The sequence below is a fragment of the Dermochelys coriacea genome, chromosome 4 (genome assembly GCF_009764565.3).
Source record: "Dermochelys coriacea isolate rDerCor1 chromosome 4, rDerCor1.pri.v4, whole genome shotgun sequence".
In the NCBI taxonomy this organism is placed as follows: Eukaryota; Metazoa; Chordata; order Testudines; family Dermochelyidae; genus Dermochelys; species Dermochelys coriacea.
The window spans coordinates 130,135,724-130,149,307 of NC_050071.1; the positions used below are offsets into that span (position 1 = coordinate 130,135,724).

Here is a 13,584-nt window from a genome sequence, read left to right on the forward strand (position 1 = left end):
TTAACAGAGAACAGCAAAGAGGGCACTGTCTTCGGGGGGCGGGGGAATTAAAGGAGTTTTAAAGAGTCCCTTGTACTGGATCAGTGTTGATGGAGTTGCTTTGGCATGCAGAAGAGCATAATGCAGTGTAATTTGAGAGAGTTTATTGTCCTCATTTACAGAAACCTTAATACTGTATTGAGTGGAGGTTTCTAATGACAGTGATCTTTTTAAATGCTTGGGGATTTTTCAAAGTTTTAGTTGTAAATCTTTGGGGAGAGATTTTTATTTCTCTTCCCTTCCCCCATCCCCAAAAAAGAGTAATTTATTTTTTTTCACTGGAAGGATTGCTGCCACAAATAGCTGTGTGAATTTAGCTGAAGGGGAGATGAATCACAACAAAAGCTTTCCTAAAAACAAAATCTTCAGAAGTGACATTTTAAAGGCATTGACGAGAGTTGTTATTTTTTAGTGTATTTAGCTAATTAAAAAAACCCCTCAACATTGTAAAACTGATCTGGTTTGCTAAAGCCCCATATTTGTTTATTCTCAACATTTTTGATAAGAAAAACAAGGAGTGCCTCTTAAGGTTCTAGGTCAAAGTACAGGTGTGCTGCTGTAGAAATTGCTTTTCGTGTTTGGGATGAGGGGTGGAGTAGCCTTTGATGTTTAGCCCCACCTTGATTACCCTGCCTGATACAGCATCCCTATCCAATACCTAATATACACAGAGAATAGCACAAAGGAGAAAAATCATCATTACAGACGGGATTGTGAAATGTTGTCGTGCTTCTTCAGTGGTGTCTTTAAAATATTATGTGTAATTAGTTCTCATGAAAGCTGCTGGTTTGACAGCCCTATAAACTGACATCTTCTATCCACAAAATACCTGCAGCACAGGCAGTGGTAATGAAAACTTCCCTGTGTTGTATACCTTACTTCTTTTCTGGAGGGAATAACCTTTAGAGGGAGGGAAAGGTTTATTATTGTCTGTTCATTTGCACAGTTGTTCAAGTTTATATGGTGTTTTACTGACAAATCAAAAGACAAAGATTCCTGAGTATGTTGCATCCTGAATTCACTTTACATGACCACCCAGTCTTCATCAATTGCCAGCAATGGGTGCGAATTATGACGGTGTGATAGATCAGCCTTTTTCTTTCTGAACCCCCCGTACCCCAACATGTGATTTAAAAAAAACTCCCAAGGCTCACCTGTATCACAGCAACCAGGACTGGCATTAGGGGGTAGCAAGCAGTGCAGTTGCCTGGGGCCTCATGTCATGGGGGCCCCTAGGAAGCTAAGTTGCTGAGGCCTCGATATCAGTCCCTGGTGTAAGGGCTCAGGGCCCTGGGTGTCAGCCCCATATGATAGGACTTCAGCTTTCTGCTCAGGCCCCAGTAAGTCTAATACTGTCCCTGCTTGGTGGACCCCCTGAAACTTACTCGCAGGCCCCACCAGGGGTCCGTGGACCCCTGGTTGAGAATCACTGTGGTAGAGGACAGTGCTACTTGTTTGTTTTGTGATATGGGTAGTTGCCATTAAGAGCTAGACTGAGACCACCAGCTCTTCTCACTTCATAGAGAAACTCAGCCATGCTTCTCCAGCCTGGTTCAGATTTGAACCACATTCCTAGAGGTGAAAGGCTCTGCTTCTGAGACTCGGGATACATTCAGTACTCCTTTGGTAAAGTGCTTTGATATATATCTTGGCATAATATAGATTGTTGTTGGAACGACTAGGAGAGTTAATCATTTTGCTCTTAGTACAATTGTTGAAGCAGATTGTTTTTCTTGTTCATGTCAGTAGGAGTTCCCTAACGTTTGAAAAAGAAAGTTATGCCCACTTCCCTTAGTGCCACCATCTGAAAGTGCACTTCCCACCATGTCCTCTGGAAAAAAAACAAAACAAAACCCATATTTTAAAATAAAGGGTTTTTAATATATATAATATGCAATTTCTGAGCCTACTGCAGAGGTATTCATCTTACAGGAAAGTGGCAATAGCTTCAGACAAGGGATACAGTGCTTACATTTGGTGCTTCTCAGGGATTCTCTGGGTCATGCGGCAGCATGTGGCATGGTGTTCTTGTTGAATTCTTTATTTTGGGACACTTTAACTCATCAGTAATTGGAAAGTGACCATGACTACAGAGAACATAAAGACTAAATTTAAAGCCCTTTGACTGTTAATTATTTCATTGCTATGCGTGTGTATCAGCCCTGTTTCCTGCTAGTTATAAAAAAGATTGTGACTTAAGCCACAACCCTTGCAGGAGTGGGTGTTGCAGAGCCACCCTGCAGCTCGTGTTGCAAGTAAGAAATTTGGCAGTCTTTAGCCAGAATTCCTCCTAGAACTCCCTGGGATTATACTCTGCCAGACCAGCTCCACCACCTTTAGGTAGGAAGCAATATGCATTTCCTCCTTTCATCTCAAGGAATCAATTTTGAAGCACTTAGAGGAGAGGAAAGTGATCAGGAACAGAGAGCATGGATTCACCAAGGGCAAATCATGTCTGATTAACCTAATTGTCTTCTGTGATGAGATAACTGACTCTGTGGATGAGGAAAAAGCAGTGGACATGTTATTCCTTGACTTTGGCTGGGATGATTTAGTTTGTGTTGGTCCTGCTTTGAGCAGGGGGTTGGACTAGATGATCTCCTGAGGTCCCTTCCAACCCTGATATTCTATGATCTGTGTCCAGCCAGCCTCTTCTGGTCAGTCAGAGACATGATCCTGCCCTCGCTGCACTCCCAAGTTTTGAGATGGCGAGTAGTTGTACTATTCTATCCATGCTCAAGTAAAGTACGGCAATGGCCTCTGTATAGAGATGCAAATGAAGGGTTCCTGGCACTCTTTTGCTTCTCCCATTCTATATACAGCAGTGCATGTCCAGCTCCAGTGTGGCCCTAAAATTAAAAACCACGTGAAGGGGGCAAACAATCTGACTTCATCTTGGAATAGTGTTTGCAACTAATCTGTAAAATAGTTTCACCACCTGACTTGCACAAAGACCCACTCCTTCCACCAGACCCAGAAACTTAAAAAATTAAAAGACAGATAGGCTGATGTAGGGAGCTGAAATACTATAATCAAAAGCGATCCCTTTCTCTGAGCCTTCCAGTGCATCTTACCTTTTTAGTAGCAAATCCTCAGCTGATGTAAATTATCATAGCTCCATTGAAGTCTGCTCCTCTGTCTTCTAGATTGTAAATTCTCCAGGGCAGGTTCTTCTGTCTTGATATTTGGGACTTTCGCAGAATTGAGCACACTCTGCAATTAACAAACAGCAAATAATAATAATTATTAGGGCTGTCGATTAATCGCATGAGTTAACTGCAATTAATTCAAACATTAATCATGATTTAAAAAAATGAATTGTGATTAATCGCACTGTTAAACAATAGAACACCAATTGAAATTTATTAAATATTATGGATATTTTTCTACATTTTCATATATATTGTATTCTGTGTTTGTAACTGAAATCAGTGTATATTATTTTTGATGATTTTTACAGTGCAAATATTTATAAACAAAAAATATTTTTCAGTTCACCTCATACAAATACTGAAATGCAACCTATTTGTCATGAAAGTGCAACTTACAAATGTAGAATTTTTTTTGTTACTCAAAACTGAAAATCAGTGTAAAACTTCAGAGCCCACAAGTCCACGCAGTCCTACTTCTTGTTCAGCCAATCGCTAAGACAAACAAGTTCGTTTACATTTACAGGAGAGAATGCTGCCCTCTTCTTATTTACAATGTCATCAGAAAGTGAGAACAGGCATTTGCATGACACTTTTGTAGCCGGTATTGTAAGGTGTTTATGTTCCAGATATGCTAAACATTCATATGCCCCGTCATGCTTCGGCCACCATTCCAGAGGACATGCTTCCATGTTGATGACGCTCGTTTAAAAAAAAAACGTTAATTAAATTTGTGACTGAATGCCTTTGGGGAGAATTATATGTCCCCTGCTCTGTTTTAACCGCATTCTGCCATATATTTCATGTTATAGCAGTCTCGGATGACGACTCAGCACGTGTTGTTAAGAACACTTTCACTGCAGATTTGAGAAAATGCAAAGAAGGTACCAATGTGAGATTTCTAAAGATAGCTACAGCACTCAACCCAAGGTTTAAGAATCTGAAGTTCCTTCCAAAATCTGAGAGGCATAAGGTGTGGAGCATGCACTCAAAAGTTTTAAAAAAGCAACACTCTGATGCGGAAACTACAGAACCCAAACCACCAAAAAAGAAACCTGCTTTGGATTATTATTGAGCAGAACCCCTCATCAGCATGGACGTGTGTCCCCTGGCATGGTGGTTGAAGAATGAAGGGACATATGAATCGTTAGCGCATCTGGCATGTAAATACCTTGCAACACCAGCTACAAAAGTGCCATGAGAATGCCTGTTCTCACTTTCAGGTGACGTAAACAAGAAGCATGCAGAATTATCTCCTGCAAATGTAAACAGACTTGTTTGTCTGAATGATTGGCTGAACAAGAAGTAGGACTGAGTGGATTGCAGGCTGTAGAATTTTACATTGTTTTATTTTTGAATGTAGTGATTTTTGGGTACATAATTCTACATTTTTTAAGTTCAACTTTCATGATAAAGAGATTGCACTACAGTATTTGTATTAAGTGGATTGAAAAATACTATTTCTTTTGTTTTTTTACCATGTAAATATTTGTAATCAAAAATAAATATAAAGTGAGCACTGTACACATTGTATTCTGTGTTGTAATTGAAATCAATATATTTGAAAATGTAGAAAACATCCAAAAATATTTAAATAAATGGTATTCTATTATTGTTTAACAGTGCGATTAATCACAATTAATTTTTTTAATCGCTTGACTAATAATTATTAAAATGAACAGGCAACTTGTTTTTTCTGTCTTCCTCTGGATCAGTGGGTCACAAACTTTTGTACTGGTGACGCCTTTCACATAGCAAGTCTCTGACTATGACCCCTCGTATAAATTAAAAATACTTTTTATATATTTAATACCATTATAAACGCTGGAGGCAAAGCTTCAGGATGGAAGCTGACTGCTTGTGACCCCCCCCCCCCAGTGTAATAACCTCGTGACTCCTTGAGGGGTCCCGACCATCAGTTTGAGAACCTCTGCTCTCGATCCTAATAGTTTATTAAATCTAAGCATGAAGGGAGAAAAGAGGTGGGACCCATGTAATGTACATAGGAAACTTAGTTGTGACTTTGGAACAGAAAGTGCTTTCATAAGTCTATCTTTTTCCATCAGGTTGATTGGAAAGTTTTTTGGGGGCTTAAGGAAGTAAAAGCTCCAGTTGTAGAGTAGATATGTTGCTAGTTCTAGGGGAAATGCCATTGCCTGCATTATGCAGGAGGTCAGACTAGGTCAGGGATCTCAAACTCAAATCACTACGAGGGCCACGTCACTGGCACCTTTTCAGATAGATACAAAAGCTCAGCCCCGCCCCCACTCCACCCCTTCCCCGAAGTCCCCACCCCAACTCTGCCTGCTCCATGCCCCTATTCCAACCAAATCCCCACCCCTGTCCCACCTCTTCTCTGCCTCCTCCCCTGGGTGCACGGCTCCCCCCTCCCTCTTGGAAAGCCCTAAGAGCCTGGAGCTAGGCAGAGGAGCAGGGACACAGTCTGCTGGGGGGTGGGAGGAAGAGGGGGCGGCGTGTGAGGGGAGCTTGGCAGCCACAGGAAATAACTCCGGGGGGAGTGGGGAGCTTGGCGGGCCGCAGCAAATAACTCCACAGGTCATGTGTTTGAGACCCCTGGACTAGGTGATCACAATGGTCCCTTGTGGTCTATGAATCTATAGTTTAGTGAGGCAACGGCCACAAATGTAGAAAGCTTCAGTTTCATGAGTTGAATACCTTATTCTTGCCATTATTGCAAATATCCAACCTCTCAAAATAACAAATATCAAAAGTCTCTAATGTCCTTCTCTTCCCTCCTTCTCTTTTCACGTCAGTGATAACACCTAACAAAGTCTTTACTGTGCATTGGCATTGAACCTGCATGTCCATGAAAAGCTCTGTCCTTGAAATAGTTTTGCTTTTATGAGGCCTGCTTTTAAGTTCCTGTCATGTCAAAATGGCAGTTCCAGAATGTTGGCACTCAGCATACACTATAGTTAGCTGGTTTACTGTGCTTTTATTACTATTTTTGATACAGTCTCTTTCATGTAATTGTTTCTGAGTGTGTTGGGTTATTTCATCATGATATACAATTAAAACATTCTCTTCGGTCACACATTGTGTTATTGCCATTCATTAATTTGACAGTACAAAGGTGTGATTCATATTGTTTCAAGGTTTGTTTTGAAAAGCTCAAGTTAACATTGGGCATATCATTATAGTGTACCTAGCACAGAGACATTAACGTGTGATTTTTGGTGACAGATGTGAAGGTGATGCCAGCCCAGATTTCATGTGGCTGTTTGAAGTAAATGTTTAATGAATAGAATATTTTGTCAGGCAATTATTTTGTTCCTATTTACGTAACCACTACTTCTGCTTATGAGCTGCAAAATATGTTGAGCAGTTGGAATTATTTATTTTTATACCCTTTAACAAGTTTGCATGAAGACTTTGTGTCCATAGTGACACAACCACTGTTGTTTGGTAACTGTGTGGAAATATTGTCTATTTAAGAAGGGCTACTGAGTCGTCTTGTTTGGATTTGTCCAACAGGAAAAATGTATCATGTAGTCACATAGTGTCCTGTCATTGTATCCTTTGCATCTTCCTGGTGTAACACTGCCTGACTGAGTGCTGGTGGAACTTCCTCTCACTGGCAAAATCCAGCTGTGGTGTATGTGAATCTCAATCCTATGGAAATCACTGGGCCAAATATTGCAATGACATACATTTTGGTGGCATTGGCCATATATTGGGTGTAAGTGGTAATGTAATTTGAACCAATGTGACATTAATTGGGTGTGGTAAACGAATGTAATATACATACCAATGAGAAGGAATGGGGTGTGTATCGGGCAAAACAATTAACAAGAGGATGTAGGACAAGTTTGTGTGACTGCTTTGTACATCATCAGGTGAGCGCTGATCCAGAAACCGCACCTTTTAGGTCTGTTACGTTTTTAAAAAAATTACTTTATTTTTACCCAGATTTGGTAAACAGAAAGCAGAGTGCATTCATACCCATAGATCATGGTTACTCCTGACCTAGGCGCTGCTCCATCAAAGTACTTCAGCATGTGTTTTATATTAAGCACATGAGTAGCCCCATTGGCTTCAGGGGGACTTACTCACATGGTTAAAGTGAAGCAAGTGCTTAAGTAGTTTGCTGCATCTGCATTTCTAGGGGTGGACCCAAACCCCATTGACGTGAATGGAATTCTTTCCGTCCATTTCAGTAAACTTCGTATCTGGCCCTTATGTTCCTATATATCAGTTACATCTCCGAACTTCCAGTGAAATGAAATGAAGAGTTCGTCTGCCAGCTAGTGGAAATTTGTGGGGTTCATACTGCCTCCTCTTACGCATTTCTATTTGCTACTTTCCTTGATAAATCTCCTTTCTTGCCCCTGAGGGTGAAATCCTGGCCCTTCTGAAATCAATGGGAGTTTTGCCATTAATTTCAACTGGGCCATGATTTCATAGTATGTAAATTCCATGCACTTTACATATCACTGAATATCAGTATGGTGCATGGTAGTCTACTTTGCTTCTTTCTTTCTTACAACCAGTTCTTTGACCAGTTTACAGGCAATATGTAATTTGTAAGTACATTGCCATTTACCTCTTCTCAGAATTTGGTTTACCAGAATGAAACAGGATCATGTAAGAACATGTCCCACAAACACATAGTGATGTGGCTCCAAAATAAATTCCAAAATTTCTAATTTTCCTACAAGTTAGTCTTGCAAGACCACAAATGAGGATTGTAAAATTTGGTATTTTTCTACTAATTTTAAGACTAATAGTGTATTAGCAAACCTAATTTATGAGAACTTTGTAGTCATATTATAAGATGTATTTTTGTTTTAGATTAATTAAGGAAAGTAATGACTTTACCAAGGGTTTTGTTATTATAAAGCCCAAAAGTCTTCTAGATGTCTCACAGAAAAATAAGACGGGTTTCAGAGTAGTAGCCGTGTTAGTCTGTATTCGCAAAAAGAAAAGGAGTACTTGTGGCACCTTAGAGACTAAACAAATTTATTAGAGCATAAGCTTTCACAAAAGCTTATGCTCTAATAAATTTGTGTAGTTTCTAAGGTGCCATAAGTACTCCTTTTCTTTTTGCGAATACAGACTAACATGGCTACTACTCTGAAACCTGTCATTATGCAAGGCACTGAATTTAGCCGTATAGAGTGGAAATCTGTAAATGCATCCGATGAAGTGAGCTGTAGCTCACGAAAGCTTATGCTCTAATAAATTTGTTAGTCTCTAAGGTGCCACAAGTACTCCTTTTCTTTTTGAGAAAAATAAGAGACACATTCCCTATCCTTAAGCATTTAAAATTTAGATGGAAAAAAGTGAGATGAAACCAAAGGGAATAGGGAACTAGGTGCACAGGTTACAGATACAAGCTCAAGAGTTACTTGGCTGCCCAGCATGTCTTGGTAGTGTGGTGTTCTTTAACTATTAATTGAATGCGGGGGAGGAGGGAGTTCAATGGTTTGTGTTTTATTGTTTAAAATTAAAACCACTTTGCCATTTTAAAAGACAAGTGTAATAGGAAACATTCTTTTAAAAGGACATTATCAAGGGAGTTTTCATAATAAAATAATTGTTTTACTTATTCATCATATCCCCCTGGACTCTTGAAAATTAAAACTCTCCTTCCCAGTGTCCTCCCCGCTCCCCTTTTCACTTGCATTCTGGTTTGTTGTTATAGGGTTACTCATGAGTGTTGTGCTTTTTGGCATTGATATATTTTTCAGAAAAAAGAATTGAAGCGTTTGTTTTGAAAAAAGAAAAACACATTTAAAGAATTACATGGACTTTGCAAACAGATATAAGAAAATGAAAGGTAGGTCAAATTTCAGGCCTACAAACCTGACAGTGTCCCTTTCCCTTTCATTTTAACATTGATGCTTTATTTGACAAAAATTAATGATTCTTGTAGTGTTACATTAAGCAATGGCAGACAAATGTAAAAATAATATTGTTAATCTTAATAGCTGTTTTTCTTCTATGTTGTTTTTAAACACCAATGAATGGCTGCAAATGATAGCCTGATTAGACTTCTCCCTTTATTTGTGTAATCTGACTACTTTACTTACAGGTTTTTTTTATATGATAGTTGGTGAGAAAGTGCTTAAAATAAAGGATCAGTGACTAAAATACAGATGGTCTGTTAAGGACCCAGAGAATTTTTAATTTTAGCATCAGTGTTTACGTCTACCTTTCATTTTATTTCGCCAAAAAGCCCTAGCTGAAAATTGGTGTACAAGGTCTTAGTTCAGGAATAATGGTGTGTGTGTGTGTGTGTGTGTGTGTGTGTGTTGGGATTTTTGTTTAACAAATTTGGGTGGCTTATCCATTTAAGTTACCAGAGAATAAGAAAAATAAATGCTGTGGATTCATGTAAGGGCTGGATGGATGATTTGTAGGGCACAACTACTAGAGGAATGAGGGGAATTGGGCATGAGATGCCTTCCTCTCCAAACTTGGTGCCAGAGCAGGTGATCAGGCATTAATCCCCAAGTCTGTGTGAAGACCCAAGCAATCACTCACATTGCTTAAAGAAAAGGAGTATTTGTGGCACCTTTAGAGATTAACAAATTTATATGAGCATAAGCTTTCGTGAGCTACAGCTCACTTCATCGGATGCATTTTGATGAAGTGAGCTGTAGCTCACGAAAGCTTATGCTCTAATAAATTTGTTAGTCTCTAAGGTGCCACAAGTACTCCTTTTCTTTTTGCGAATACAGACTAACACGGCTGCTACTCTGAAACTACTCGCATTGCTTGTGTATTAGGTTCACCTTGTGTCTGATTCTGTAACTGAAAACTGGTTTCACACTAGATTTGAATGTGTGTTTTGGTTTTTTTTAATAATTATCCTAATATTCAGTCCTAAAAGGCACTGTTGTGTGTCCATATGTAATAGTTACTCTTCACATGTGTAGCTACTGTGCATGGGTACGCATATTGTACTGTGGTATTATTTATCTTTCATTTCAGTAAAACATGAACAGTTGTTGATACAATTGCCTTGTAGTGGTGCTGAAACTTAGGCCTCAATTTTATGTATTGACAAGACAGACTTGTCAGTGATTGCTGAAATGAGGCCTGTTGAATTTAGAGCTGTTAGCAGAAGATTTTTTTTTTTTTTTTGTTAAATACATTTAGATAACATTAAGGGCCTGACTTATACCACCAAAACCAGCAAATTCAGAGTTAAGTCTTCTCACTCCATCTTTAATGCACACTGTGTCTGGCTTTTCCAGCACCGTATGGTACAAGAGATCACAAACTGTCCTCAGAACCCTACAACACCTAGGCAAAAAGTTTATCACATGGTGGCTCTGAACATTCCAGGTATGTCCATTTATAGTGCGTGCACCTGCTGTGCTGCTGAATGTTCCATGTATGTCTTAACATTCCATTGATTTCAGTGGAATGTTAATGGATGATGGCAGCTCACAGCAGGTGTGCTGGAAAACTAGCAGTAAAAGGGGGAAAAGTAAGGATGCAGTGAGAAGCTTCAACTTTGAATTTCCTCACTTTTGTGAGTATGAGTCAGACCCTTAATGTTGTTTTAATGTATTTTTTGTGTTTAATTTTTAGTAAAAATTTGAACACGATCCAGGCTACAGAGGTTGCAGTGGATAAGAAGTTTAAAAGCTTTGGTTCAAGATTACAGGAGACTGCAAGAAAAGTTAAAGACATGGAAATGAGGATCAAGTGACAGGATGCTATTTTCCCTGAGAATACTGAAGATTGTAAAGCATTGAGAAATCGAATTCATGATCCTGGAAATCAAGCTCAGATTAAAAAATGTCAGGTTGGTAGGGGTTGAAAGTTTGGAGTTAGGATAAACTGAGATTTTTTTTTTTTTTGATACTACATTGTGAAGCTGCTGTGATCTGGTGTAGAGGGTTTGAAAATTCTTCTTCTACCTATATTATGATTTAGTTGGGGATTGGCCCTGCTTTGAGCAGGGGGTTGGACTAGATGACCTCCGGAGGTCCCTTCCAACCCTGATATTCTATGATATACCTGGAAAAGCCAACCAAGCAAAATTGGCTCTTAAATCTGAGTTTAGAATTTGTGGTTGAAAAATCCCATTTTATCCACATTAAAGTTACTCTCTTTTTGGCATTAAGTTGCATGTTTTATTTTAATACAAGCATGGAAAATATTGCTCTTAATTACACATTTCTTTATCCTGCCACTCTGAGGGCTTGCTGCAGAGACCAGACACATGGCACACCAGGACATTTCTTGATAAGAAATAGACAGACTGCACCCAAATGGTGGAAGAAATGGTTTCTTGTTCAGAAGACTCTGATTCATAGTGAAACCATGTTTTTCAAATGTAAACTTCAAATGGTTACTGCCATTGAGATGAAATTACTGTGAATTCACTTAAGTGTTGAGTTATTGTCCATAGTTCAGTTATATGGTGTTTATGCTGAGAAGTTGTGTAACAGAAAATCTAGCCAGTTTAGGGAGCACTTTGGCAAACAAAGGATTAGCTGGGTGTTCATGGTCAAAGTCACTGGTTAGGCTTAAATTCTGAGGGGACTACTGGCTACACCCAATCTGAAGTTTTGTAAAGTAGAAGTGTACTTTGTTATTTTGTTACCTTTCCTTTTATATCTTGGGCCTGAGTCTGATGCATCACTTATGCCAATGTTAAAGAGGCGCACTACAAAAGGTTTTTTTTTTTTTTCTCCTGCTGATAATAGCTTACCTTAACTGATCATTCTCGTTATAGTGGGTATGGCAACACCCATATTTTCATGTTCTCTCTGTGTGTGTGTGTGTGTGTGTGTGTGTGTATATATATATCTTCCTACTGTATTTTCCACTGCATGCCTCCAATGAAGTGGGTTTTAGCCTACGAAAACTTATGCTCAAATAAATTTGTTAGTCTCTAAGATGCCACAAGTACTCGTCGTTCTTTTTGCTGATACTGAATAACACAGATACCATTTTGAAACCTGTCAGGTGTAACTCAGTTACAATCCATGGAGTTACACTGACATAAATGAAAACAGAACCAGGCCTCGTGTATTTTTTAATGATCCCCTTTTGAATACAGTTCAGTATTTTGTGAACTCTAAGATTGGCTTTGTCTGGAAAGTGATTGTAAAAGTGGCATTTTCTTACTCAACCATTCTGCACTCTGTGTTTATTCAGAGTCATATCTGCTGTCCTACTGACAAAAAATAAATGTTATTACTTTTATGTTAGTGTTGCAAAACTATTAGAGAGACAAGGTGGATGGGATAATATCTTCTATTGGACCAGCTTCTGTTGGGGAGAGAGACATAAGTTTGAGGGCTCCTCTGAGTTATATATATTGGCTTGTTCGTCATCTGTAGTTTTGGTCCAAAGTTCCAGTTGCAAGTATCTTTATTACTGGTGATGAGGCATGAGCCAAAAAGAAGCCAATTTGTCTCTCGGACCCAGGCTAGGTTTGCTGGACTGGTGGTTAGAAAAAACATCTTTTACTTGTTACGTGACCTGTTGATAAGAGAGGCAATAAACCTGGAATCCCAGAATTACTATTTTTACAGTTAATTTTCAAAGTGTAATTGTGCTTTGTTACACTTGGGTTACATATCAGGATACCAGCAGGGATTCTGTAAGTTACTTTACTTTGAAATCATGGCAAAGTTCAAGGTGAATTTACAGTGGGGGCTTTCAGTGAAGTTCCCATTGAAAAGGCTCAGTAGTTGTCAGGGTAGTGGAAGTAAATTTCTGGTGTTAAGTTGCATATTTGTGTGGTGGTCATGTTCTGTGTCATGCACTAGCGTATGATGTATTTATAAGAAAATAGTACCAATATCAAGGATAACGCATGGTCCTTTGAGGATGGTGCAAATGTCTATTAGGCTGTCCTAGATATCTGTTTCAAGAAGAGCCAAAAAAAAAAGCTCTACATTTTGTTTCAATCATACTTAATTTTTGAAGCTGATCCAAGTATATGTATATTGAAATTCTGAAATTCTTGGTGGTGTGTGCCAGAAATATCACTAAATAGAACCCTGCTGTCTTACCAAGGAGGAGACCCACTGTAATCGATAATGAAAATTGATATGCTTGGTCCTTTCTTGAGAGAGAAGGGTTTTCATGAGCATTTCATCCACAGAGCGCCATTGCTACTCCATTTTCTTTTCCCATACCATTGCTAAGCACCACTATCAGACCAACTTTGTCACACCTCCTTTCATTTGTCAAGATGTTGGACGGCCATGTAATCATATAACTCCGTTGGCATGACCAGTCTGTTGGGAAGGCAATGGGGCCAAACAGATTTAGGTGGGACCAGATACAAGGGGTTTGTAAAAATCCATTGTCCTCCTGCTTTAAGTTTGAGAGATCCTGCTGCTGCTGCTGTTTGCTTTTGAAAAGAGGACAAAATTATCTAGTAATATTTAAATTGAAGCCA

At 39.0% G+C, this 13,584-nt stretch overlaps 1 protein-coding gene across 16 annotated transcripts in view; it reads left to right on the forward strand.

The window, feature by feature from the left end:
* CTBP1 (C-terminal binding protein 1) overlaps nucleotides 1-13,584 on the forward strand; it is a 416,082-nt gene that overhangs the window by 347,835 nt on the left and 54,663 nt on the right. For 4 of the 16 annotated variants that reach the window (XM_038399428.2, XM_038399427.2, XM_038399426.2 and 1 more), the window contains one exon: nucleotides 8,900-8,988. The exons of 9 other annotated variants lie outside the window; for them this stretch is intronic. In XM_038399428.2, the coding sequence (XP_038255356.1) occupies nucleotides 8,955-8,988 (34 nt within the window). In that variant the 5' untranslated portion in view covers nucleotides 8,900-8,954. Of the gene's footprint in view, nucleotides 1-8,899; nucleotides 8,989-10,751; nucleotides 10,969-13,584 lie in introns of all 16 variants that reach the window. 3 more of the 16 variants (XM_038399431.2, XM_043512682.1, XM_043512681.1) reach the window with 1 other exon arrangement.